Below are 27,128 nucleotides of genomic sequence, written 5' to 3' on the forward strand. Positions count from 1 at the left end.
ATAATCTCCGCTTCTATGTGATCAACAGGAACTATCAAATTTTTATTTACTAGCACCCCCCTTCACACATACATCCTTAAATGGGAGTGTCTCTCTCAGGAAGACATATAAACCCCATGCAGGACAAAATAGTCTAGCACAGATGCCCAACACAACCCCACTCCTCTTGGCCCCCCCCCCCCCAACCCACACACCCACCCAGCTGCAGGGGAGAATAAATATGAAGACCAGTAGAGCTTCACAAATAGTTGAAAATGCACCAGCTTCTATGTGAATTCAGAAGCGTTCATAATATATGCAGTGCTTAATGTTTTTTTTTACTATGCAAGTTTTTTGTAAATGTGCCGTTTAATTCAACAATTTAGCAATATATGGAGTATAGTTTTTAATATTTTACAAATATACAAATAATGTTTACTAAAATAATTATAATGCAGAAATCTAGGGCATACAAAGTGAATACCTTTGCAATAGATCAAGTGTTCATTCGACAACATTTCAGGGTGATCATAGTGACAAGATCTAAGGGAGTTGATACTCATGATATGCTTATGGTCATAAGAGATTTGGCAAGGTTACTGGCCTCTCCTAATGAAGTCAACAATGGCTTTTCAAAATATTAATGGTTCCTTGGAGGCTTTGTGACATCATCGAGGGGAATTGGGGGATTTCCAATATATATATATATATATATATATATATATATATATATATATATATATATGTCATCATATGAACACAAGGAAGTAAGCATATACACAGAGTTGTCGATTAAGTGGGTTGCCATTAATTTAAAGATAAACTAGTGGGATCACATCCAAGTATATAGGTTTGATAAATCGAAAAAGTGTATCATGGCGCATATGCCAAAATAAACAGAATGGTACATGTAGCACAGCATATAAACCCTTCTAATACTGTACGCGTTCTAATGGTGTTACTTCTCCAAAAGAACCAAATAACAGAAATTTTAAAAATGTTATTGCATTTTGCATGCACTTAAACGATAGAAAATTCAACAATAGACAACTTTATTATTTCTGAGTATCAAACTAAGCACCGTATTTAGTAATTGTTTTCACCTAGCTTGCAGTCAAAGCCAAAATGTATTGATTCAAAGAAATGTATGCGGAAGAAGTGAATAAATAGTAAACAAATGAACAGATAGAAAGCAAGGTAAAAGTTGTCATAATATAGGCCATTTGAATAAGGAAAAAATGAGTCTTATATGACAATTCCACCTTCCAAAGAACAATTGACTAGGAAAATACAGTTTTTGCTATTAATAAATATCAGTGGCTAAGATTGCAACACTGTATTTTATTAACTTTCCACTTACTTTTGAGTAATTACGATGCCGATATGCAAGAAAGGCAAGATCAGCAGCTTCTCTGAAGTGGTCATCTAAAAATTTAAGGTATTCCTTCAGCAGGTCACTTAGATCTGACCAAAGCGGCGACAGCAACATATAAGGCCAAATGTGGTGAGAGACAGTCTCTAATAAGATATTCTTTACATCCAATGTCTTGTAGCTGCCAAAAGGAATTGGCCACCATATTAATGTGCTGCATTTACAAGCAGCAAGAGTTTTTGGCTGGAAAATAAAGACAACTAACCATTCATATGCAGATGACAAGGCCCCCATATAGGAATATAAATGCACAAGGAGAATCTTGTATTGCCAAACATGCCTGCGAGACAGTTCAATTATTAATCTTCCAAAAAACACTCCAAATGGGAAGTACTCTTTTAAACTGCAAGACAGGAGACTCTAGATTAAAATGTCCAAAAGTAGCCAAGTCCAAGCAATAAACTTTAAGGGAACCAAACATGAAAAGGTGCAGAATGCTAAAAGGATAAATGAAATAGATCGTTAGATTTTGTTCACTCTGCTTTGTTTGTTTTGTATAAGGAGGTGCTATAAGCAATCTTAAAAATACAGAATACACCCCCTTCCTCTTGAGAGCACCTTGGTAAACAAAGAACTCAAAATTAGGATGATCCTTTCACAATTCAGGAATGCCCAATTTTTTATCGTAATCATAACTTCCAGTCTACCATCCCTTATCAGAACAAGAAACTTACCTATGTGAACTACAATAGAACAAAATGGGGCAAGTAGATTGTCAAAAGAACATTATTGGGAAAATATCTCCATATCCCCTAAAACTAGGATTAATTTCACAGCATCCCCTTCCATTTTCTAGGTATCTTTCTGCATGAAAATTTCGCTAAATATTTCTTTCCACACCCTATTCTCTACTTCTTCTTTTTTTTAACTTTGGCCCTTGAATTGCCCTATAGAAAAAACTTTAAAACATTCCTATCCTTTTTCCTTTTCCTCTTTTAAACTCTCACACCCTCATATCTCTCTCTCATTCTCTGCACTCTCTCTCTCTCTCTCTCTCTCTCTCTCTCTCTCTCTCTCTCTCTCTCTCTCTCTCTCTCCGCCCCCACACTTGCTCGCTGCACCCAAACCTCTCTCTTTCTTGCTCTACCCCCCAACTCTCTCTCCCGCCCTCATGCTCTATGCTGATGGCACAATTACTCTCACAGCACACTTGTGAGAAGAACAAAGGCCTGGTTCGGTGTCGTTGTGAGAATACAGCCACTTTGGGTGAGAGGAAAAATGTCAATTTACCGGGTGTTATCATAGCCCCACTCTCACAGAGAACGACAAAGAGGATATCTTGAATTGGGGTGTCCCCAACAATATTGACATGGTTGCTTTATCATTTGTGCACAAAGGTAGGAAAGCATGCCAAGTCCATCCTGCTATATTCAAAGGTACGGTGTTTCGATTCTGGGTTTTCACATAAGGAGTGCTTCCATCCATTTGCTCTTCTCACTCTTGCAAACTCAGATGCATTCATGGTGGCAAGAGGATACTAAGGTATGGAAATTCCCATTGAAAAGATCTTCCTAGCCCAGAAGGTGATGATATACAAGTGCAAAATCAAAGGAAAGCCTTTCCTTTAACCCATGAGGTTGGGGGCAGAGAGAGGTTGGAGGCAGAGAAAGAAAGATGTACTTGAGGGCATACAGGGACAGAGGGATGAGCGCGTGAGAGAGATGTTGGGTCAGAAAGTGAGAGAGAGAGAGAGAGAGGGAGAGATGAGGGCATAAGTGAGAGATGGAGAGTAAAGAGAGAAAGAGATGGGTGGGTGGGTGGGTGGGGGGAGAAGGCGAGTAGGTGAGGACAGAGAGAGAGGGCGGATGAGGGCGTGAGATAGAGAGGTTGGGAACACATACACATACACACACACACACAAAGGTTGGGGGTGCAGAGAGAGAGAGAGAGAGAGAAGGATCAAGGCGTGCGAAAGTTGGGGGCAGAGAGAGAAAGAGACAGGTTGGGAGAAGATGGTAAGAACTTGGGGGCAGAGAGAGAGACCGGGGGGGTGAGGGTGTGTGAGAGAGGTTGGGGGTAGAGAGAGAGAGAGAGAGAGAGGGTCAGGGAAAGAGAGAGAGAGAGAGAGGGATGAGGGAGGGAGAGAGAAAGTTGGGTAGAGCAAGAAGAGGAGTTTGGGGGCAGCAGCAAGTGAGTGTGGGGGCAGAGAGAGAGGGGAAGAGGGAAACGAGGGGGACAAGGAGGGGGGGCGGGTGAGAGAGAGAGAGAGACAGACAGATGAGGGCGTAAGATTTTAAAAGAGGAAGCTTTTTGTATAGAGAAATTGCATAAATTTGAAAAAAATGGAGGAAGAAGAGACCAAGGGATGGGAAGAAATATTCTGGGAGATTTTTATGCCGCAGAATATTTAGAAAATGGGAGGGGATGCTGTGAAATTAATCCTAATTATTAGTTTATCCCAATCCTAGAGGAGGAAACCAGTAAAGGGTAGTGGATGTGGGGGGCTTGTTTGTTTACTAATAACCCTCAATGTAATACACTACACTATATGGATACTGGTGTTTCATGTCCCATTCCACAGTATGAAGTTCAAGCAATTAGTTCACTGCCATTGATAAGAAAAACAAAGAACTTCCACCACATATTTAACACGAAATTGATGAAAACAAAACTACAAGGAAACAGTATCCACCTGCGGATTGTCAAACCAAATTCTAGAACAATGATTGCTTCCAGTATATATCCAAGATCCTTTGTCCGCCAAAATAGCTACATCAAAGACAACGAATGAGGAAACATGCTGCAACTAAAGAACAATGTCGAGCTAAGATACACATATAGAGTGATAGTGATGTCAGACATGATAAGACAGAGTTATCCCATCAGGTGCATGCAAACTTCTTCAGCAATTCAAAAGGATAGCCAGAAGATGATATCAAAAAGTGCACTCTGTGAAAAGGCTAATGCACATTTTCAATAAAAATATATTTGCTTCTGAACAGGTCCAAAAAAGGGGGCTCCCCTCTCCTAATATTCCACATCTACTTACAAATCATTCAGCATAGGTTCAAAAGACATAATCATGCATCCAAGCGCACCTGCTAGAAAGAGAATTCAAAGGAAAGATAATAAAGAACTCCACTTAGTTACCTGAACCAATACATTGCATGCCAGGGAGAGAAGCTCTTCACCATGCATATTTTCCTGAGGATCAAGATCCTTTGACAAAGGAAGATTCCGACAATATATCTTGGTCATTTTAATGGCATTGCCTTCAAGTTCTGTACAACAAAAATAATAATATTTAGTAAGACGCAGAAAAAGACAACCTGTAGTGAAGAAAATTGAAGAAATGTGCAGGCTTGCTCAAATAAGAAAGGTCAGTGAAAGTCGAGATAATTCATTCGCTGTGTTTCTTCTGACAGAAATTTCATTGTAGACTGAAAATACAACAGGAAGTTTCCTGAGAATGTTCATTTAGGAAGACGGATGTTTTCAGAATCTATCAATAAACCAGACCAAAAAGATATACAGTTTCAAAGAAAAGGAATCCAAACTCACCAGAAAAAAAAAAAAAAAAAATATATATATATATATATATATATATATATATATATATATATTTAATCATGATAAAATCAAGGGAAAAAATCTCTAGAGACCCCATTTTCAGCTTTCATTTCTTCCTAAACCCAAAATTTCAAAACCTATCTTCTAACCCCCTAAATAACTTTATCTATTTTTATTCCAACTTTTAACCCAAACAAATTAAAAAAGACATCTTTTTTCTAACTCTCTCTCTCCTCACATGTTTCTCTCCAGACTATCCACCTTCAGGAGCTCTATCTCTCTTTCTCTCTCTAACAGCCCTCTCTCTTTCTCTCCACCTTCCATCTCTCTCTACTCGCCCTCTATCCACCTGCCGTCTCTCTCCTCCACCCGCCATGAGCTGTTAAGCCCAAATCCACCTCTTTTACATAGAAGAAAGCTTGTTTGCTACAGAGCACCTCCACTCCCCTGTCATCGTCTCCACTCCTCTCTCTCGAAACTCTCTCCCTAGACAACTTATCCCCATTTTTAACTTCATCCTTTTGATTCTTGACCTGCTATTTGTCAAGGATCACCATGGCCAAAAGCCCATGACTTGCAAAATCTCAAACCACAATTGCGGCAAAGGCCCCTGGTTTCAGCCCTTTGTTATTGCTCTGGTTTCTAGTCACAACTGTTGAGCCATTTTTGTTGGTTACAGTGGTCGCAATAGGAGCCTGAGCCCTAAGAGTGTTAGGAATTGCTGCAATGGCAGGTGGTGAAGTTGTCGAATTGAAGGGTGAATTGGAGAGAGTTGCAGGTGCATAGCAGAGATTCTTCAACGCCCTACCGCAAAGGCCTGGATTTCCAGAAAAATATTCTAGCTTTTGATCCAAACTTGCTGGAATCTCACTGGAAAAGCGGTACTGAATATTGCCACCCAGGTCTTCAGGCAAAAGACCCATTCAACAAATTCGAAGAAAAATCCAACACTTAGCTATTGAAGATAGCCGAACCCACTGAGTAAATTGCCAGAGAAGTTGTTGCTGAGGAAGAGGGATGTAAGCTCCAGTGCCTGGGCTAGACTGGCAGGAATCTCTCCAGACAATGCATTAAAAGAGAGGTTGAGATAGAGGAGATGGGTGAAATTTCCGGTCATACTGGCGGGAAGCTTTCCAAAGAGTTCGTTGTTGGCTAGGGAAAGGAGGGAGTTTCGAGCTAAGGGAGAGGGTTTCGAGAGACGAGTGGAGACGATGATAAATAAGAGCTCTTGTCCCCGCAAATAAGAGCTCTTGGAAAGCCCGCTCAAGCTCCCTGCTTTAGGTTCCTGAGTCTAAGAGTTGGGGGAGATAGAGAGAGAGAGGGGTTTGGGAGGTTGATCGGGGGAGAGAGAAAGGGAATCATGTCAAGAGAGAGGGCTTTAGAAAAAATGTATTTTTTAAAAATGTTTGGGTCAAAAATATTAGTAAAAAATGAATAAAATATGTTTAGGGGGTTAGGAGATATATTAGAGTGAATTTCTATGTAGTAAGATAGGTTTTGCAACCTTAGGTCAATGGAGAAATGAAAGTTGAAAATGGGGTCTATAGAGATATTTTCCCTAAATTCAATGTAAACACTATCATCACATTACAAGTTTTAAAATAGCAAAAGAATTCAACATGTCAAAGAACCGAGTCATGCAGACCAATGTCAGATTTTGGAGAGGATATATGGGGACCCCTAAAAGACAGCTCAAATAATTTTAAGGGAAATTTGTCAAAATACCCATGAGAGATGCACTAGTTAACAAATTACACATTTGACACTTCCAATTTATGATCATGCATCATTTGATGGATATTTTGAACCTAAATCAACCTAAATGGGTAAAATGTTAAATAATTTATCTCTTATATGTATTGATAAATTTCCCTAATTTTAAAGATAATTGCTGCAGATGAATGACTGATGATCTACTGCAATATATATATATATATATATATATATTAGAGAGAGAGAGAGAGGAACACAGAGCTTAAGCACATACATATAATTTAGTAATTAAGATAATAGATTACCACTTTGAGGAAGGTTGGAAACAGTATAAAGCTGTCCGTTGATTCTAAAAATAGTGATAGCTTGACCTAATGCTTTCATGGGCTCTGGGGAAGTAAGTCCTTCAAAGCTTGACCGAAGTTTCTCTACCAATTCGTCTTTTTCATGTGGCTCTAGAATTTTTAGGAACTCCTGGACATCTGATGTAAAGGAAGACAAATGTCCAAACCTGCATCAGTCAAGTATGAGTTTCAAGGCTACGAGTAGTACTTCCCACATGACAGCAAAGATATTTATGCTAGTTAAACTTAAGAAGGAAGATCCAAAAATTAGGTGAAAATTAAACCAAAATATTCAGGCAACATTAATTCAAGTTATAAAAAATGAAACAAAAAATTAACAGAGACATACTTTAAGAGAGAGAGAAAGACACAAGGAACACGAATATTATCTAGAAAACAACTATCACCAGAAAATGCTATATAAAAGAAAAATATGCCTTCTTAGCTATGCCAATACAAGTACATCATCTCGAACCTACATAATTCTGAAAGGCCACCACAATGTAACTGAGAGGGAACTGAGATGAAATGCCCCAGGAGTTAACACAAATTGATGAGGCAAAATAAATTCTGATTGCTTTTCCATAAAAGACTATTAAGACCAGACTGGTCATCATCTGGTGAGCCCAACAGTCTACTCCAAATAAGTTGCACCAGCTGATGCACCAGCGAAGTTACCCCTTGGACACCATGTCAAAACTCACAAAGATGAGCAGCATTAGTAAAGTTTTTGAGCAAAAGGCTGGGGTATGAACCCAAGAAATTTTACGCCATGTTCATGCAATCCACCATCGATATAAAAGTGAAATAAACATGAACTATCTGCTATATATAAATTAAAAATTTATCAAAATCCTGGAGCTGCTGCCTGTGGAGGCATTCTTAGAAATGATGGAGGATTTATAGCTATACTCGCATCATCACTTGGCACAGTTTCAAATAATGTAGCAGAATTTGTTGGGGTTTGGGGCTATCAAACCCCGTGAGAGCATGTAAAAATAGTAAATATAGTGAATTGTGCACTTCAGAAGGAGCATGCGTTGTTTGAGTTACCTGAGTTGGGCGTTCTATGGCCCAGGTTATGCCTTTCCCCTAGGTATAGCTACTACCGTTGAGGATTTTCTTGAGGATCATCCCTTATTGAGGTCGGGAGATCCCCAGGGACAATATTTATAGGCCATGAGTGCTTCGCGGTCTCCTGCATGTTGTTGTATGCTTGTGAGAGTGATGGCCAAATTCTCAACAAACTTCTACACGGCATGTATATATCACAGCCGCATTCTAGGAAGCAACTTGCCGAAGCATACATGTCGACATGTATAAACAAAATACCCCTTGCACTATTGCGATATATGCATGTGACTTGCTCTTGGCGGGGAAACCTGTAATCCATATGTCGATACCATGGTTCCACTATTTTTTAGCCAACTTACAGTGAGTCATGGGTCCCACTGGATTGGTTTCAGAATATAATTGTGGATCATGGTTTCCAGCACAAGGAAAAGTGCCCTGACAGCCAGTTTTTTGACCCATTGTACCATGGGTCAAGGAATCAAGGGATAAGTTCCCTAGATTCCTTCCTAATCATGATGGTTGATTTCAGGAACAGATGGCTCTAATATGTCTCTCTCACCTCACAGATAACCTGGGAATCCTATGGTCAAATTGAATCCTAATTGAGATGGGAATACCCTAAGGCCCTAAGGCCTATATAAAGGGGGGTCCTCCCCCTCGTTCAAACCATTAGAGTTCAGACATCTCTCTCTCTCTCTCTCTCTCTCTCTCTCTCTCTCTCTCTCTCTCTCTCTCTCTCTAGGTAGGTACGCCTCACCTAAGAGGCAAGGTCATGAGGGTGGCATACACCAACCAGGCAGCCAAAACACGTTTGGGGGCACACCCAGCCCACCCTCGGTTGAGTTTAGGGTAGGTGCCTTTGCGGCATGACCAAAGGTTAAGGGTTGAAAAGAGACCCAAAATTGTAATCCATACTCTCAGCCTAGCTCAGTTGGAGGTCATTGCTTGAGGTGCTTCGCAGTTCAAAGGATTCAGCAAGACCAAAGGATCAATGTGCACCATCGGTTCAAAGATCGATTGTGGAGCGTGCTAAGTCCTAAGGAGGTGACCTTAGACAAAGGTTTAAAAAGTCTTCGCAGTTTTGTTTATCAATTTTATTTTCAATTCTTGATTCATATTTGTTTTAGAAGTCCTAATTGTATTAAGAGTCCTATTTAAATTAGGATTCCTACTTGGACAAGGACTCCAAATTAGATTAGAATTCCTAATAGTAATTATGAGTTTGATTTCAGTTTTTCTTTTTTTTAATAAAGTTTATTTAGCAATAAGAGTTAAAGATCCTAAATTGTAGTAGGACTATTTCAATCTTGTATGAACCAGACTGGATCGACAGGTTCAACCGATGAACCGCTACCTTCTCTGTTCCGGCAATGAACCAAGGAAATCTTCGAACCGGTCTAAACAGGTGAACCGGCCAGTCCAAAAGCAAATATTGGACTTGCCGGTTCACCAGTTCAGATGTGAATCGGCCAGTCCAAACGTAGTCGGAGAAAAGATACTTTTTGCAACATTTTTATTTTTTTATAAGAAAGAAAGGCCTTGAGCGGGGGTGTTTTGATCTTATTAAATATATAAAAGGGTTAAAAGGAAAAAAACAACTTATGTACTCTCTCTCTCAATCTCTCTCTCTCTCTCGATCTCTCTCTCGCTCACTCAAACAACCAGCCTCCACCAATGAGATGTCTGGCCAAATTCCGGTAATATTCCGACCAATTTCAACACCAAGTTATTTTTTATATATTCTAGTATTTATTATTTTATTATTTTATTTTAGAGCTTAGAAAATACAAAAATAAATGAAAATATATGTTGCCTTGCCGGTTTTAGGAAATTAAAAATTAGGGTTTTACGATTTTGGAGGTATTTTTCATTTCGGTTGCAATTTTAGGTTGCTTTAAAGGCTTTTACAATTAAATTTTAGGTTGTTTTAAAGGGCTTTTACAATTTTGTAAAAGCCCCTCTAAATATTACCCAAAAATATAGAAAAAGGAAACACCCTATATTTTTGGGTTTTTCCATATATATATCGTTTTAATTTTTAAAATTTTAATATTGTAATTTGTAAGGACTTTACAATTAAAATTTGTAAATATCCCCTAAAATATGAATCCAAGTAGTTTTAAAGGGCTATTACAATTTGTAAAAACCCCTCAAAATATTACTCAAAAATATAGAAAACGGAAACACCCTAATATTTTTGGATTTTTTTCAACATATACAGTTTTAATTTTAAAAATTTACATATTGTAATTTGTAAGGACTTTACAATTAAAATTTGTACAAAACCCCTAAAAGGTGAATCCAAGAAACAAAAAAAAAAGAAAAAAAATTGTTTGGTGCAAAATTGCAATTCTTTTTTTATACTTTCGGTTTTTACCTTACAACTTGCAAGGACTTTTATATTTTGCGTAAGTCATTAAAACAAAAAATGAACCGAAAACACAATAAAAGTTAATAAAGAAAAATGTCTAGGGAAATTTTTTGTTTTTAAATTTTTTATTCAATTTCGGTTTTGGAAAAAAAGCAAAACAGATAAATCCTCAAGAAAAGAAAATAAAGAAAAACAGAAGTAAAAGAAAGAAAGAACATAGAATATTGTTTTTTTTTTTTTAATGTTTTTTTTTTTTTTTTGAATAAATTGTGGTGGTGCACTTATTTTCTCCCTACTTATGATTGTCGTTCATGATTAACGTTTTAGTATTATACTATGAGCTTTCTGTTTTGTGTTCTCTCTACAAATTTGAGTTAATGAAAAACAGGTAGGAACCCTAATCCACACTGATTTACCCAAAAAAAGGAATATATTTGTTTATCATACAATAATCAATGATGTTAAGACAAGACTGGACTGGCTGGTTCGAACCAAAACTAGTGAACCCCTGACATGTCATGTCCAGTCTACCCCATGGACCGAATGGTCCACAAAATTAGTGTTGGACTAGGTTCTAGACCGGCCAGCCCACTAATCTAGCACTGAATGACCAAACTAACCGGTCCTGATGGGGCATATTTTTTAAAGGCCCTCATTAGATGTAAAATTAGATGGCTTCGGGGAGAGTCACAAAGTCAGAGAATTTTTTTTTTTTGAACTTTGTGTCTAATCAATGACACTCTTACAACCACTCATTTTGAAATTTAAGGGCGATAATGATTGTGACCTCCATGTACAAAAGATAAATGGTCTCTTTGTTGACAATCCCTTTTAAATATATTGGGTTGTTTTGGTCTTCTATTACTTTCGGTTGAAAAGAGGGTTTTTAGGGAATCTCTCTCTCTCTCTCTCTCTCTCTCTCTCTCTCTCTCTCTCTCTCTCTCTCTCTCTCTCTATATATATATATATATATATATATATATATGAAAAAAGATTTCGTGAGCCGGTTTGCGCATAGAGAATGGGTGAGTCCAACGGCTCAGATGAATATATAACGTTTCAACGGTGAGATGAGTTACTGTCATTTGAAATTTTGAAAAGGTGAGTTGAATGGGTTGTCAGTAAGGACTGACAACATCCTGCAACTTCGGGCAGGCCGTCTCTCCCTTTTCACTGTCTCTCTTTCTCTCTCTCTCTACAGGGCACAACCCCTCTCTCCCTTTTCACGCTCTCTTTTTCTCTGTACAGAGCACGACCTCTCTCTCTACAGGCACAACTATCTCTCTCTACAACCAAGCAAGAGCACAACCCTCTCTCTCTACAACCAAGCAAGAGCACAACTCTCACTCTATCTACAACGAAGCAAAAGCACAACCATTAGGTCACCTCTCTCTCTACAAAACACAACGAAGGTAAGGAATGATTTTAAGGCTTTTTCTTCATTGTAGTTTAAAGCTTTTTTTTCCTTTATTGTAACAAATAATCCCTTCCCCGTGTATTTCAGTGTCCCCATGAAACCCAATTCCCAATCCCTAAATCCTAATTCATCATCCTCTCTTCTATGGAATCGAAAAAATGAAGAAAAGCTCACAGGTTTTTAAACCACAACCCCCACTGAAAAAAATTTCCGATTCTATAGAAGAGAGGATGATGAATTAGGGTTTAGGGCTTGAGAATTGAGTTTCATGGGGACACTGTAATACAGGGGGAAGGGATTATTTGTTACAATAAAGGAAAAAAAAAGCCCTAAACTACAATGAAGAAAAAGCCCTAAAATCATTCCTTACATTCGTTGTGCTCTGTGGAGAGAGAGAGATAGGTGCCCTAATGGTTGTGCTCTTACTTCGTTGTAGAGAAAGAGAGAGTTGTGCTCTTGCTTCATTGTAGAGAGAGAGGGTTGTGCTCTTGCTTCATTATAGAGAGAGGTTGTGCTCTGTAGAGAGGTTGTGTTGAGAAAGAGAACGTGCTCTGTAGAGAGAGGTTGTGCTCTATAGAGAGAGAGAGAGAGAAAGAGAGACCACGAAAAGAGAGGGGTTGTGCTCTGTAGAGAGAGAGAGCGTGAAAAGGGAGAGACGGCAGGCCCAAAGCTGCAAGATGTTGTCAGTCCTTACTTGCAACCCATTCAACCGACCTTTTAAAAATTTCAAATGGCAGTAACTTATCTCAGCGTTGAAACATTATACATTCATCTAAGCCTTTGGGCTCACCCATTCTCTATGCACGAACCGGCTATATATATATATATATATATATATATATATATATATATATATATATATATATATATATATATATATATATATGGGGGATACAACAAAACGCCTATAGGAGAAAATGAACAATGATTTCACCTACACTCATCACCGTCCAAAGTTCATCGCACGGTCACTATTCTTTGATAGTGTTTCATTTTTCATTTTTTTTCTACAAATCGGAATAATCTGAAATTTGGAACGTGTGTTCATAAAAAATAGAAAAATCTACAAAAAATATCAAAAAAATATTTCATGTACACACGCTTCAAATTTCAAATCATTCCGATTTGGAGAAAAGAAAATGAAAAATGAAACACTACCAGACAATCATGACCGTGCGATGAACTTTGGACGGTGATGAGAGTAAACGAAATCACTGTTCATTTTTCCTATAGGCGTTGGGAAGACTTTTCATATATACATATATATATATATATATATATATATATATGTGTGTGTGTGTGTGTGTGTGTGTGTGCACGTGCGCACATGTATATATATACACATATATGCATACAACCTCAAGTAAGTTTATAACAACCTTTTTTTTATTTCTGTGTTTTATTTTTGAAAAATATAAAAAAATCAGTTTTTCAGGATTTTTGAAAGAAATGATTCTATTTTCAATCAGCACAATAGTTTGTTTCTTGTATTCAATTTAATGGTTGTTTTTGTTTTAATAACTTTATTGTTGTTACTTGTGACAGATTTGCTTGATAGGGCGATTCACTACAGTAAATGAGAAAAATGAGACTGTAGGACCATGATAAGAAGTGGACTTGGAAATCGCCAGAGTCCCTACAGTGAACCGGGCCAGATAGACTAATTCATTGCAGTAAGAATTAACCCCTTTTGGACAACCTTGCAAATATCCCGGTTAGGGACCAAGGGACCTCCTCAAGTTCGAGCTATCTTGGGTGATTCCAAGTCAGCTCACTAGTTTTCAAGCACTGATTTGCCATGACCATGAAAACAGATACAAAAATCATCAGCAGGTGGTCCTTATCTAGAAAATATCACAAAGCAAAAAATCAGTATAATCCAACTTTTGAAACTCCCCCTAGGATTGGGATCCTGTTAAACCGAAATACACCCCAAGGTCACGATCCCCCTTCCATAGGGTTCAAGATCCCTATGGTTGTGATCCCCCTTCCATGGGGTTCAAGATCGCTATGGTCGCATTCCCCCTTCCATGGGGTTCAAGATCCCTTTTAGTCAGGGACGCAATCCCCATAAGATAGGGATAGAGATCCCTTGATGAGAAGGAGCAAGCTCCATTTGGGCTTCAGCTCCGGTATCGTCGGAGTGAGATTCCAAATGGGGATCAACATCCCCCCATCTATGATCTGCTACAACCCACCATAACCAATTTATGAGGATTTGTGAGTAGTAATAGTTATCAAATGCACAAAAACTGTCCTTTAGCTGGCAGCAAAAACATAAAGACAAAATTAAATGGTCAGGACGCACCTGTAGAAGTAGTTCATCATAACCTCTATAAACTTTCTATCACTTGATTTCCCATACAAGCGTAGACGTTTTTCTATTTCAATGTCAGCCAAGTAGGAGCACCTTCCCGAATCATTAGAAACCTGCATGTTCAACTTTTCTACAAAATCTAATGCTCTTGATATGCGTGAAGCAAACTGCATGAGAATTTTTACTAATCAAAGATCCTCGTTGTGACTCATTGCAAAAAAATTGCAACCGATAAAATTCAATTGGCAAAGAGTAGTGGGAATCGTGAACTAAGATTATGAATGAAGATACCAAAGATAAATACCACTTCATTTGTTAGATGAGTTGCCTTCTGCAAGTTAAGATCAACATATGTGGTGGGCTGGACTCCATTCACAATGACCCCTTTATAGAAACCGCTATCAGCCTCCAGCAAACAATCTAAATAATGTAGAAACATTTCCCAATCATCAGGGCTGCACAACAAAAGGCATAAGAATCAATTACATGGAGGACTTGAAGGAACCTCAATATGCACAAGCAAAAATTACAATAGCCATAGAAACATACATGAAAAGAAAACAAAAATCCATACCAAGCACAATCCACTTTTGATGGTTATTAGTTCTTACCATCGATAGAAGCCCTACGGACAATCACATCACTGTAGAATTTGAACTCTTCAGTGTTCGCATAACAGTAGTCTTTGTGAGAGGAATGGTTCAGAAGAACATATCAACCGGTGGTGAAACGGCGATACATTTTGAAATTACATAAATGGCATCCATGATAAGGACCTATCTTAATAAGTTATAAATTAAAAAATCAAGTTACTCGATTATAAATTAAAAAATCAAGTTACTCAGGCACAAAAATCATACTTAACGAATCTGTTCAGTGTCAACCCTTGCTTGGGTCTGCCTTAAGCACCAAGGATAACACATGCGTGCAGATTTCCTAAGGTATCCAACCGAGCTGTTTATTATGCACCATTTTTTCTCAATACTCATCTGGAAATTTTAAAGCCATCTGCAATTTTTGGGGGCCCACAAATCCCTCTAAGGACTCAATCTAACCATCAATCAAAATGGATGACCCTAAAAAGTATTTTCTAGGTTTTTTAAAAAAAAAAAAAAAATTCATTAGCTCATTCACAAGGATTAATACTGTCACGTACGAAAATTAGGGTAAAAAAATACCCTCTAGCTGGGTGTTTTTAAGTGTTTATATGCCATAGCTAATGCTGTAGAAAATTAGCTCATGGCCTCATTGAAGCATGCACACATTCAAATATGTTTACACCTAAATGGAGACCACAGCGGATTTCAAGATAAGGGACCCTAGAAAGATCAGCAACAACACTTACTACAAAGAAAAAAAAATTATGTACTCCTAAACTGCAACTAAATACAAAGATTGTCAGATCAAGGAAAGTAAATCAAAGCAATGTAACACATGATGCAACATCTCCTATCCAAGCACAACTCAAGCAAAATGCAAGCAGAGTCAGAAGTGATGTTCCTAAATGGAGACGTAGGTATCATGCAGGAGCAATTCGGTTCAGCGTTTCCTTTTTCCGTCTATCAACAAGTGACTGATTTCATTAAAATAAAAAACAGTACAAAGAACAAAGGCAAACAAGCCAAAACAGATCTTGAGGAGGAGGTACAAAGAATACTCCCCGACTCGAAGGGAAGCTGGGTACAGGCCCAAGCCTAGCCAGGGTTGGCACAAGCTCAGCACGGCCTGGACCAAGCCCAAGGGGCCTTGGCCCACACCCAACCCTGAACCGGCCCAGGCTGCGCCAAGCCTAATAGACTCAAAGAAAAGAAAATATGAGGAAAACACCGAGCCAGGCCCACCATCCCCGCCATGGTCCTGGCCCTAGTCTAAGCCCAGCTGAGCCCTCGGGTTGTGGTGACCAGGCCCTCAGGCCACAAAATGTGGCCCAGGCCCAAGTTTTTCAAGGCCGGCTGACTGGGTCACCCGGCCCAATACCAGCCATATCAAAGGGCTCGTCTACACCTCCCGTCATTAGAGAACTAGCCATAGAGTTGATCATCCAAAAAAATGGGAGGAGATGTGATTGTCCAAGCCAAAATTGAGGTCTTCTTCAAGAATCCTCCCTACATCCCACACAAGCTTTGAGTCTCTTGAATACCGAACTGAACACATTCACCAAGTCACCATCCATAATGAACAGGGCCAACTAATCAAACGAACAATTTTAAGTCTTATAAACAAGGCCATGGCATCTACCACCTCAGAATTGCAAAGTGTAACAAATTATTGCCCCATTATCATCACATCTTATAACCCCACTCTAGACTGTGTTGTATTACCTCGCAAGCAACCATCAAAATTAAGGTTAAAGGACTCCAACATAGGCGAACACCATTCCAGGCTCTCAATTGGAATATCAGGGTGAATGTCAGTCAATAGCCACAATCGCCATTGAGGGCCCAGTCTATATTTCGAAAGTGGTTTGAGGCAGGCTTTGCAAAGACACCACTTTTCGCTCAGAAGCAGAGGAGTGAGTGGAACAATACAGTGAGCTCAAAAATTGGGGGGAAACATAGGCGTGCACAAAAGGCAAGTAAATTGGGGACATGGAAGTACTTCAAGAAGAGGAATCTATTGGTGCTTAGGACCAAAAGTCAAGTGCTAGAGGCCAAGGTACACAATAGCATAAGGGAAGACCTAGCCTTGTGCGATTTTATGCCAACTTGAGGTTGTCAAAATCTTTCTCTGTTATATGTACTTTATTGAGGAAACAGAAAAATAATAATAATCAACGAATATTTCAGATTCATGCAACCAATCTGGAGTTGACTCAAGTATGGAGATGAGTAATCAACCAAGAAATCTGTAAAAGTTGTTAGTTTTAAAATTTTGATGAATAGATAGAATTTCAAATTGTCAACCAGTCAAAAAAATAATTTTTTTTTTTTTTTAAGAAGTTTTCCATAAATAATTATTATAATTTTCAAAAAAAAAATTATAAAAAATAATTATTATAATTGATGGTTAAATTCCATAAACATGGCTCAAGAAATTTACACATGAACAGTTGAAAACCATCAGTATAAAAAGTGGACCGCTTAAGCCTGGTCCTGAAGACAATCCTAACCCTAGGCAACTCATCTTGGGTGAGGCAGCCCAACTAAGAATGGCCAACCCAGGCAGGCGCCTGCCCCAAACCAGCCAGCCCAAGTGCCAAAAATTCCTTGAAAAATGGGTAGCAGTCACTTCTGCCACTTTTAAGCAACTAAAAGAAAGGGAGGGCGGTGTTATTCCTAAACTCCCCTAGCTCTCTTCTTTTTGTTGCTGTTCTCTTACAACCCCATAACTCTCCAATCCTAGCTTTGTGCGTAAAACACATCAAATACTTTTTGAAGAGTAGTACTTTCTATTTTCTTTTGAGGTGGTTTTTGGATCCCTACGGACTCTTGTGTGCATTGAATTGATGCATGATGTCAGCGGCCCCTAGGCGGCAGGCCTGGTACGCAGCGCCTAGGCCAGGTGCCCTATAGTACAAAATATATATATATATATATATATATATATATATATATATATATATATATATATATATATATATATTCTTTTTTTTTTTTTTTTTTTTTTCCAATTTTGTAATTTATTGCATTTGAAAATATTATAACATACTTTATAATATCCAAACATATGCATATCGCATGTTGAGAATAAACTTGTTCAAAATTTCAAAATTCAAACCATACAAAATTTAAAAAATCAAATAGGATATGTATTGGTAATATAGTCTCCAACTCTCCATATTCCATAATAAGTGCAAAATTTTAAGAAACTTCTTCAAACCACAAAAAATACTTTTGATTCTCAAAAATTGGCATATTCCAACATAAATGAAAAAGTCTAGGAAGCTTCTTCAAACCACAAAAAATGCTTTTGATTCTTAAAAATAGGCATAGCTAAGAGAATGATGGTTTATGGAATTATTCTTTTAACTTTGGGGGTTGAAAATAGCCCCCATAACCTATTTAAACATTTTTGGGGTCAAAATTACCCCCTTTGCCATTATGGGTATCTTTAAAAATAAAAATAAAAAACCCATGTCCCTGGGCGCCCGCCCAGGTACATCTTGCCCAAAACGGGCCGCCTAAGCCTAGGCGCGTTTTGCATAGGGCCTTGGGCGCCTAGGCGTTGGGTGGACCGTTTTTGGAAACATTGATATCAGCTGATTGCCACTTACTGATGATTAATTGTTTCATTGTATGGATTGCATCTAAAAAAAATTGAAAATTTTTAAAAAGAAAATAAATATGGCCAACAAACCCCCTTCTTTTCCTCGTTTCAGACCACCTCATGCTTTTCAATGAACTACAGAAGACAAAGCAGTCATACTCACATCAAAGCAAGAGTATTCCATTAAGAAAATCATTAAGTCTCTTCTAAAAAATAAAAATTGACCTCATAATGACTGCCAATCATTCAGCATACTTCGAACAGATAAGATGAACTGCCAGAAAATTCAAGATCATGCAGTGTTGCAATCAGTTTAAATCAAGTCAGGTTACCATACTTCTCATGGAAAAAAATCATTTATAACAAGAAAACTAAAAATAACTAAATGAATGCAAAATGAAGCAGGTTCTCATTCTTAAGTTATTTAATGAACTTGCAACTCAGCATAGTAATATTCAAGTATATAAGCATGATCCAATTGAAGAATCCTAGGGAAGCCATTAAAGTCCTGGGGGAGCTATTATTATTGTGAACATACCAAGATTCTAGAATTTTCTCGAAAGTGTCAGCAGCAGCAGCATAATCACATGAAAAGGCAAGGAGCTTCCCCTGTCAACTTACAGTCAAATAACAACAAAATAAAGAAGACTTAATAACACTAATAAAAGTATTGCTACCCCTTAAACTAGGAAGCAATTGACAACCTTAAACTGGATCTTAACAAAATAATGCAATAGCACAATCAACACTAAGGAAACATAATGCAAATACTATTAATTGACATAACAGATACTTGAAAGAACATCAACAAGTTTCAAAGCTGCGAAAAATTTGGACTACCAGTATTTCAGCCGCATATTAGAAACATTTTCTAAAGTTAATTAATTATAAAAAGGGGACTTCAAAACTAGTACAACTAATTGTGGAATTAAATATCCAGAGCTTGAAAAAAGTTTATCAAACGTATATTTGTGAAAAGCAGAATTAATGAGACAAGGGAGGCACTGTGAAAACTGACAGATAAATCACAAGAAGAAAGATTACCTGCATGCGTAGCCTATCCACTTCAAAACTTATAAGAGACCCTAACTTTCCAGAAAGAACTTCCAAAGCTTCACCATACTTCCGTTGCTCTTCCAGTACAGAAATATACACAAGAAAGGCTGCAAATCAAGAGTTACAATAAGAAGTTAAATTTTGAGAAATGTAAAAGACTGCTTCAAACATCACTGACCTTCATCTTCAAGCATAAATAGATGCAAAATCAAGGAGGTTGGTACCTTCTGGTTCATGCAAGTCGTGAGACGAGATATGCTTCTTTAGTAAAGCTTCAGCTAAGGAGAGGAGCTTCTCTCCCCCATCTCCACAGAAGACCTACCGAAGCACCAACTTGAGTTTAATGAACAGAGACTTTTCTTTTGATTGCTAACTTAAATAAACATAGCCAACTTGGGTACCATACAAAATATTCAAAATGTAAAGCTTTTTTGTTTTTGACAAAAGGTGACTTGATGTAGGAAAACTTGAAGAAACATAGAAATTCGGCAAGAAAGCACCGTGACACAAGCACTTTTGGAGAAACCTTAAGGTTTTCTCCCACCTATGGCTCAAGCTTTAAGCTTCTTTTACAAGACAAAGTCTTTCTTTTCTTAAAGAGGAATACCCTGAATGAATCTCCAGCTCATCCATGCCCTTATTTACATTGAAAATTTATTGTTTTGGACAATATTTGTTCATGCAGTTTAACTTTTGACCAAAAGGTCCTAACTTAAATATAATTTGAAACTAAACTCCCTATCTTTAATTAAAATATCTAAAAAGTCCCTAACTGGTCTAGCAATGAAATAAATAAATAAATAAAATTTGAAATAGCCCTTAAAAACTAAAAAAAAAATACTAAAACTATTTCTTGCTCTTCTCGTTCTCCAAATATGAACAAAAATTAGGAAGAATATGTTGTTCCCATAAAAGATAGTCATGGCTACTTGTGCTCTGATCTCCATCATTCTCCCCAGGTTGAGGAGAACTCGCCTTCGAGTTCACATCTTCATCTTCATGCACCTCCATACCACAATACTCTTATAGATTAGTAATGTTGAAGATGTCTGAAGTCTCCATGTGAATAGTAATGCGTGAACAGTAACATATGAACAGTACCATGAATAGTATATGTGAATAGTAAATAAAAAAATAAAAACCCTAAAAATAAACCCTATAACTAAAACTACAATACACATCATTGAAATTGAATAAAAATACAAAAGAAGAAGAATTTTGCCCTCCATCATTCTCCCCTTGTTGGAGAAAACTCGTCCTCGAGTTTTGAAGTGTGTTAAGATGAACTTAACATCAAAAAACGTTCTTTGACCTTCTTCTTTTTTTGTCGGCTCAAATATTATTCGAGGTAAAAAATATTCCTCAAGAAATGGGTTCTGATATGGATAATGAAGAATCCCTGCAAATTTATCAAATTCAATTATTCGTGAACTCCCATTGAAAATCATGTACGATACTCCAAACTCAATTCTTTGGCCTTTGGAGGTTTTCTCATCATCTAGTTGATCACTTTCTGAAATCAGGGCCACAATTTGCAGAGTTTGAGTCAATCATACTTCCACTGCGCTATTCTGATTCCAGTGCCCTAAACCTCCTAAATGTTCCAGATCTTCATCTTTTTCTTCGTCAAAGATCAGTTCACCCACGAAATTTTGATCACCATCATAGATTAGATCTCTTCCAAAATCTTGTTCGTCATCTAAGTATGTATCAAAAATTGGTGGCAGATCCTAATCAACAACCTACTGATTTTCAATATGACCTACACCAAGATCAACTCTATTCTTCAAATCATGCAGATTAACTAAATCCCATGATTTATTTTCCCGAACATGAGCCTCCAGAACACAAGGCGCGTACATAGGACGGGTGGTTGAAGGCAGCCTCATCATTCCGCTCCAACTCTAAGTCAAACTTTGATTCGCGCCATTCTCCATAAAAAACCTTATGATTTGGATCTATCCCTATAGATTCCTCTTCATTTAGGGCACGCTGTTGCTAGCCCCGCTTACACAGCAATTGCTCTGTAACCCTTTCTGTCAAGTTGTTGATTTCCTTGTGCAGTTGGATCAGATAAGCATCCCCACAACTAAGACCTCCACGATAAGCCATCGCAATCTACAGCCATCCTCAAACCATGCTCTGATACCACTTGATGCAGGAGAACTTAAGAAATATAGAAATTCAGCAAACAAGCACTTTGACATAAGCACTTTTGGAGAAATCCTAAGGCTTTCTCCCACCTATGGCTCAAGCCTTAGGCTTCTTTTACAAGACAAAGTCTTTCTTTTCTTAAAGAGGAATACATGAATAAATCTCCAGCCCATCCATGCCCTCATTTATATTGAAAAACTGTTCTTTTGGACAATATTTATCCATAAAATTTAACTTTTTGACCAAAAGGTCCAAACTTAAATATAACTTGAAACTAAACTCCCCATCTTTAATTAAAATATCTAAAAAGTCCATAACTGATCCAGCAATGAAATAAATAAATAAATCTGAAATAGCCTTAAAAAACTAGAAAAGCACTAAAACTATTTCTTGTTCTTCTTGGAAGCCCTCCAAGGGTTTTCATCCTCCAAATATGAGCAAAAATTAAGAGGAATTTGTCGCTCCCATAAAAGATACTCGTGGCTACTTGTGCTTTGATCTCCATCAAGACTTTAATTAGAATGAATTAGAGAAATGACTAACTACGTTATGCTATCATTAACTCATTATGGAAATTGTTTTTTTTTTAGAGAATTCATTTTGTCAAACTATTCAAAATATTTATCAAAAAGTATGTAAATTGTCTAAATTACCAATAGAAAGCATAAGAAAATTTTTGATAAAATGAATGAATATTATCAGTAATGTCATCATGACTGGATCACTTGGCCAGTCATCAAACCAAACGGTCTAGATAATGTGTTACAAGATGCACTATTTCTGGGACTCAAAATCTTTTTTTTTTCATATTCATACATCCCGATGTCGAGATGATGAATTAGAGGGTTTTTCAACATTAAAATAACCTTTTCCGATAGACTTTTGAGGTGCATATGTAATTCTACACTTTAAGGTTGCAACCTTTATAAACTTTTTCCTTTACTTAATAGTTAATTTCATACGTACTTAGTACTTAGTTAGGAAGTTAGTAACTACGTGAGTTTTTTTCTATTAGGTGCATACAAAGAAGAGGAACAAACTAGAGCAAAAACGACTGAACAACTTAATCTTTGTTCAATAGAACCAGAAGTTGCAAGAGCGCCATTGACAACTGGAGTACAATGAAAGGTAGGTTATTGAAGCTATTGACATTAATGATACATGTGAGTGGCTGGTTGATGCCGATGATGATGAGGTATTCCCTGGAGAGGGCTTGACCTAGGGCCAAGTTCGTGAGGCTGCTAGGACAACAATGCCCCCTGTTCGTACCACTCTGACTCAATCTCAGAGACAAAGGAACGGGAAGGAGAAGGTCCAGCAAGGGAAGGCCATGGCGAAGAAGAGGAAGAGGGTGATGACAGCAAGAGAGGATAATGAAGAGGAAGAAGTAGATTCACAGGAGACAAGGGATGACGCTCACTATGTTGAGGAGGGCAATGACTCTGATCATCAGATGCTCCTTTGGATCCACTTGACCACCACGTGTGGTGATGCCATAGAGTTGTTTAGTTGACATTAGAGAATTGGGGTGGTGACATGTGACATGTATTTGTTTTTTGTTTTTGCCTTGTTGACTTTGTGTATGATTTCTAGACTTCTAGTTTTCTACAATGACATTTGGGATTTCAAACATTTTAATGCCTTACAATCTCTTTGAGTCTTTGTATCCGTAAACCTGTTATGTGACTGTAATATTATGTTTATTCTATTTCACGAGGCGTCTGGCCACATAGCCTACATGCCCCCCTACACTTTTTTGAACCCCAAAACGCCTAGGTGCCCGCCTACACTTTTTTGAACCCCAAAACACCTAGGTGCCTGCCTGCGCTCTTTTTAACATTGCGTGGACCTTGACTAGAGAAGAATTTTACAAGATCATAATTCCCAACCTCATAGAGAATTGGAGGGTAGCCACCATTAACAAGTCCATTCCCCTATGGCCCCATGGGTGGCAGCATCCATGACTGTTGGACTTGTTGAAACTCGACACTAATAGAAGAACAGTTGGCAAACTTAACACAAGCAGAATGGGGAAAACTTGAGGAACTTCAAGGACATGGCTTTTCCTAACCCATTGGGCAATCATGATTCTCATGAAGTGGAGGATCAATCCATGCTGACATTTATAAGGTCCCTATTCAATCTATTCCAGTGCAACAATACTAGAAGGTGAGTATGCTTTTCTTTTTTTTCTACTTTTAAGGTGCATGTAGGGGTTTACTTCCTGAATGACATTAGGTAGGAACAACATAGTCTCCTCCTCCATTACACTTGGAGAGCATTCTGAAAGATATCTTTAAGCTTTCCAAACCCATACCACCCTTTATTTCAAGTATGTCATGAGGGTTAATGAGTCAGCCAACTCACGTTATTGAGGGAATAAGTTGTATCGATTTGGTGGTTGGTACTTCTAATCCTTTACCATGCTGTCGATGAACTCCCAGCATCCAATCTTACTTCCCCTACTTATTTATAGATATTGTATCTTCTATTTAAAGGAAAACAGTAATCACCAATCAAAATAATTGCAACACACAAAATCTAAGGCTTGTCGATCATAGAAAAGAACACTTAAAATTTAAAAGGAAAGATCCAAAGGCATGATCATGAGTCATACAAAGAAGTATCATGCCATGAAAAACACATAATGGAAATAGAAAAAACAGCATAGACTGCTAATCCGTTCATTTGCATAGAGCCATATGGATAAACACATAATTAACGGGAAAAAAAAAATACTACATCAAAATTAAGGTAAAGGCACCTGTAATTGAATACTACAAACAGCCCAAAGCAAAAACCTCTCTTCGCCAACAAGCTTATACATTTTGATGGCTGTCTGTGAAAAAAAAAACCAGCAACCATGTGAAAAAAGAGAACCTCAATGATGGAAAAATGCAAGTGATGAGACCAATGAACACACATAAGATGAAAAGAGAAGTGACAAGGATACTATAATCCAATGGACTTCTGTACTCATCAACCATTAAGTCATCAACCCCCCAAGAAAATGATGGATAGTAATGGAGAAAGAATGGGACCCACCAAAACAGGACATGACCCCAATAAAAGGTCCATTCTCTTTCTGCTACCCGCCCATCATTTCATTGGCTGGTGAGCATCATAGAAAACTTCCAAAGAAAAATAGTGATCCACAGAGATTATCCAACCTGTTGTTGCTTCACAAATGAATATTCACGCACATAACAGTTGAAGAGCCCCATCATGAGCTCGAGGTTGTTTCCATATTTTCGACATACATATTCATAACAAGAAGTGGCCAGGTCCACTGAGTTTGACATAGAACCAACAGAAACAATAAAAAAAAATGCAATAAGGTTGCAAAATGAAAGAACTGAAAAACAAAATTTGAAGAAGGGAAGAAAACAAACAGCGGTCAAGTCGTTGGAAAACAAGCTGTAGAGTACTGAGAGTCAAGTCATCCATTTGACCAATATCATCTGAATACAGGTGATCTTTTGCATCAAGGCAAACAGATAAGGCCTCATCAGGCTTTCCCATTCTCTCCAAAATAAGAGCCTTCAGTGCCTGAAAAAATAAACAGATCGACCTAAGAGCACTCATTCATTATAGCACAAGAGAAACAGAATATCAAGAAGTTCAGAAGAATTATAGCATGAGGGTACACCAGCTCAAAATATCATTTGCATGCAGGTCAAGTTTCTGAGATTATTAAATACAACTTATCCTCGGATAAGAAGCACACCCATCGAAATCAGTTATATCATATGAAAAACCAGAAAAGATAAAGAAAATAATCATTAGCGATAATAGTCATTCCTTATCAAAAAGGAAATGTCAGTCATAATGATGAAATAGTAGATAACAGGCTGCCATGATGGTCCAACAAATGAAACAAATCCATTACCAATAGAACATGATGCTCATAAAATCAATTTCACAATGATGTGAAATTCTTCAAAGATGACTAACATACTACCACCGACAATCATGAAACCATGCAAAATTTCACTTAAATGAGTAGATATGATCCACTTTTATTTGACATACCTTAATAACTAAATTTTCGTATACAAGTATCAGTGAAGAGGAATAAAGTTCCCAATAGTTCTCCCTCCTCTAAAAACCTACTCTCCATATAAACACTCAACAACCTCGTATGCATCTGTCAATCCATGCAAAATGATATATGGAACATGTTGCTGATCTCATCAGTCTCTTCCAGAACAACCATACAAACCTTTCTGTTATTCCAAACCTGAAATAGAATTTTTTTCAAAATTAAAAATGAGCGTAGCAAACATTTTTGGGGTTTCTAAACGGATTTTATACAAAGTTACAAGTATACCATCTTTACTCTTTAAACGAGTCATCATCAATAAGAAAAAAGGGATTCTCCAACATTGAACTGCCAATTGCTTTGGGATCACATTTCAGAATCCAAGTGTTGATACTCATAAGCATAGTGCACATTCGAGCACTAACGCTCATTCAAACCATTGATCCACAAAACAATAAATATAATTCAATCCACGGACACAGCCACGCATGACTAAACTAAAACGAGCACGTTCGAAGAATTCACAAGTCAATGTGACAACAATCAACCTAATTCAGAAACCATGAGACAGAATAGTATTCCGAACACAAACCAGAGCATAAGGCGAGTTAGGGAATTTTCCCAGCAAAGTAGTGACAAGCTTCATAGCGTTCTTATACTGGCGCGAATCAACAGCATCCCAAATAGGCCGAACTCTGCGCTCAGGAAGCCCACCCGCCATTCCAATCTTGGACGCCATGTTCAAAACAGTTTTCTAGGGTTTCAGAGGTTCTGCCTTTGCAGGATTTCTAGGGGTTTCATGCTACACGTATCATTAGTCCCACAAATTTTACAGTTTACTGAGTTCCTATGGCTTCGTCATTTGAGTGATAGAGTGTTGAACTCTATGTTTTCACAGGCTCTCTAGGGTTTTTGGCTCCGAGATATTGAGACAGAAGAGAGAGAGTTAAGAGACAGAGAGAGAGAGAGAGAGGCCAAAAGGAGATAGTTGAGAGAGACGGAGAGGGGCTGGCTTTTGACGAGAACCAGCAAAGAAAAGGGCAACTGTGTAATGGCACGTGAGAGGAGTGAAAATCAAAACCTAAACCCAATGGGAAAAGTTTTATAGTGAGCCGAGACTCTAAACAATCAGTGCGCACCTCAAAAATTCTAAGAGGTGTTGTTTTGATGTCAAATTGTCTTACCTCGACCTCAAAATGATGGACATGCAAAAATGAAATTCTAAGTTTTTGAAATAATGTATTTTATAATTTATTTTTGGATGGTCAATTTTTAAGATTTTAAAAATATTATATATATGTTGGATCTACACTATTTTTTAAGCTTTAAATTTTATAATTAAAAATAAAATATATTTCAAGACTTTCACCAAGATTTCTAAAATTACGTATTTCTTGACATTATTTAAAAATGCCTTAACTTTGATTGTTTAGAACCTCGGCCCTCTACAAACCATACCCAAAACCAATTGTATATTAAAACCAAGCCCGACACTAAAATCTTCAAGCTTCTG

General features: G+C 37.7%; 1 protein-coding gene across 4 annotated transcripts in view; it reads right to left on the reverse strand.

The window, feature by feature from the left end:
- Positions 1-26,781, reverse strand: part of LOC18423476 (Tetratricopeptide repeat (TPR)-like superfamily protein) — a 41,993-nt gene extending 15,212 nt beyond the window's left edge. For 3 of the 4 annotated variants that reach the window (XR_016061203.1, XM_088874426.1, XM_006828077.4), the window contains exons 1-14: positions 26,208-26,781; positions 24,966-25,122; positions 24,744-24,862; positions 24,338-24,412; positions 19,644-19,737; positions 19,408-19,526; positions 18,902-18,972; positions 14,462-14,612; positions 14,149-14,324; positions 6,940-7,145; positions 4,502-4,632; positions 4,044-4,120; positions 1,617-1,691; positions 1,340-1,532 (exon numbers count right to left, since the gene is read on the reverse strand). Coding sequence is in view for 3 of the 4 variants with exons in the window: in XM_088874426.1 (XP_088730552.1) it covers positions 1,340-1,532; positions 1,617-1,691; positions 4,044-4,120; positions 4,502-4,632; positions 6,940-7,145; positions 14,149-14,324; positions 14,462-14,612; positions 18,902-18,972; positions 19,408-19,526; positions 19,644-19,737; positions 24,338-24,412; positions 24,744-24,862; positions 24,966-25,122; positions 26,208-26,354 (1,791 nt within the window). In the remaining variant the exon portion in view is untranslated. Of the gene's footprint in view, positions 1-1,339; positions 1,533-1,616; positions 1,692-4,043; positions 4,121-4,501; positions 4,633-6,939; positions 7,146-7,457; positions 8,177-14,148; positions 14,325-14,461; positions 14,613-18,901; positions 18,973-19,407; positions 19,527-19,643; positions 19,738-24,337; positions 24,413-24,743; positions 24,863-24,965; positions 25,123-26,207 lie in introns of those variants that run through there. The other variant, XM_088874427.1, reaches the window with a different exon arrangement.
- Between the last annotated feature and the right edge of the window lie 347 nt (positions 26,782-27,128).

This window comes from Amborella trichopoda, chromosome 8, assembly GCF_054954075.1.
Source record: "Amborella trichopoda isolate Santa Cruz 75 chromosome 8, AtrichopodaSantaCruz75HAP2 v2.0, whole genome shotgun sequence".
In the NCBI taxonomy this organism is placed as follows: Eukaryota; Viridiplantae; Streptophyta; class Magnoliopsida; order Amborellales; family Amborellaceae; genus Amborella; species Amborella trichopoda.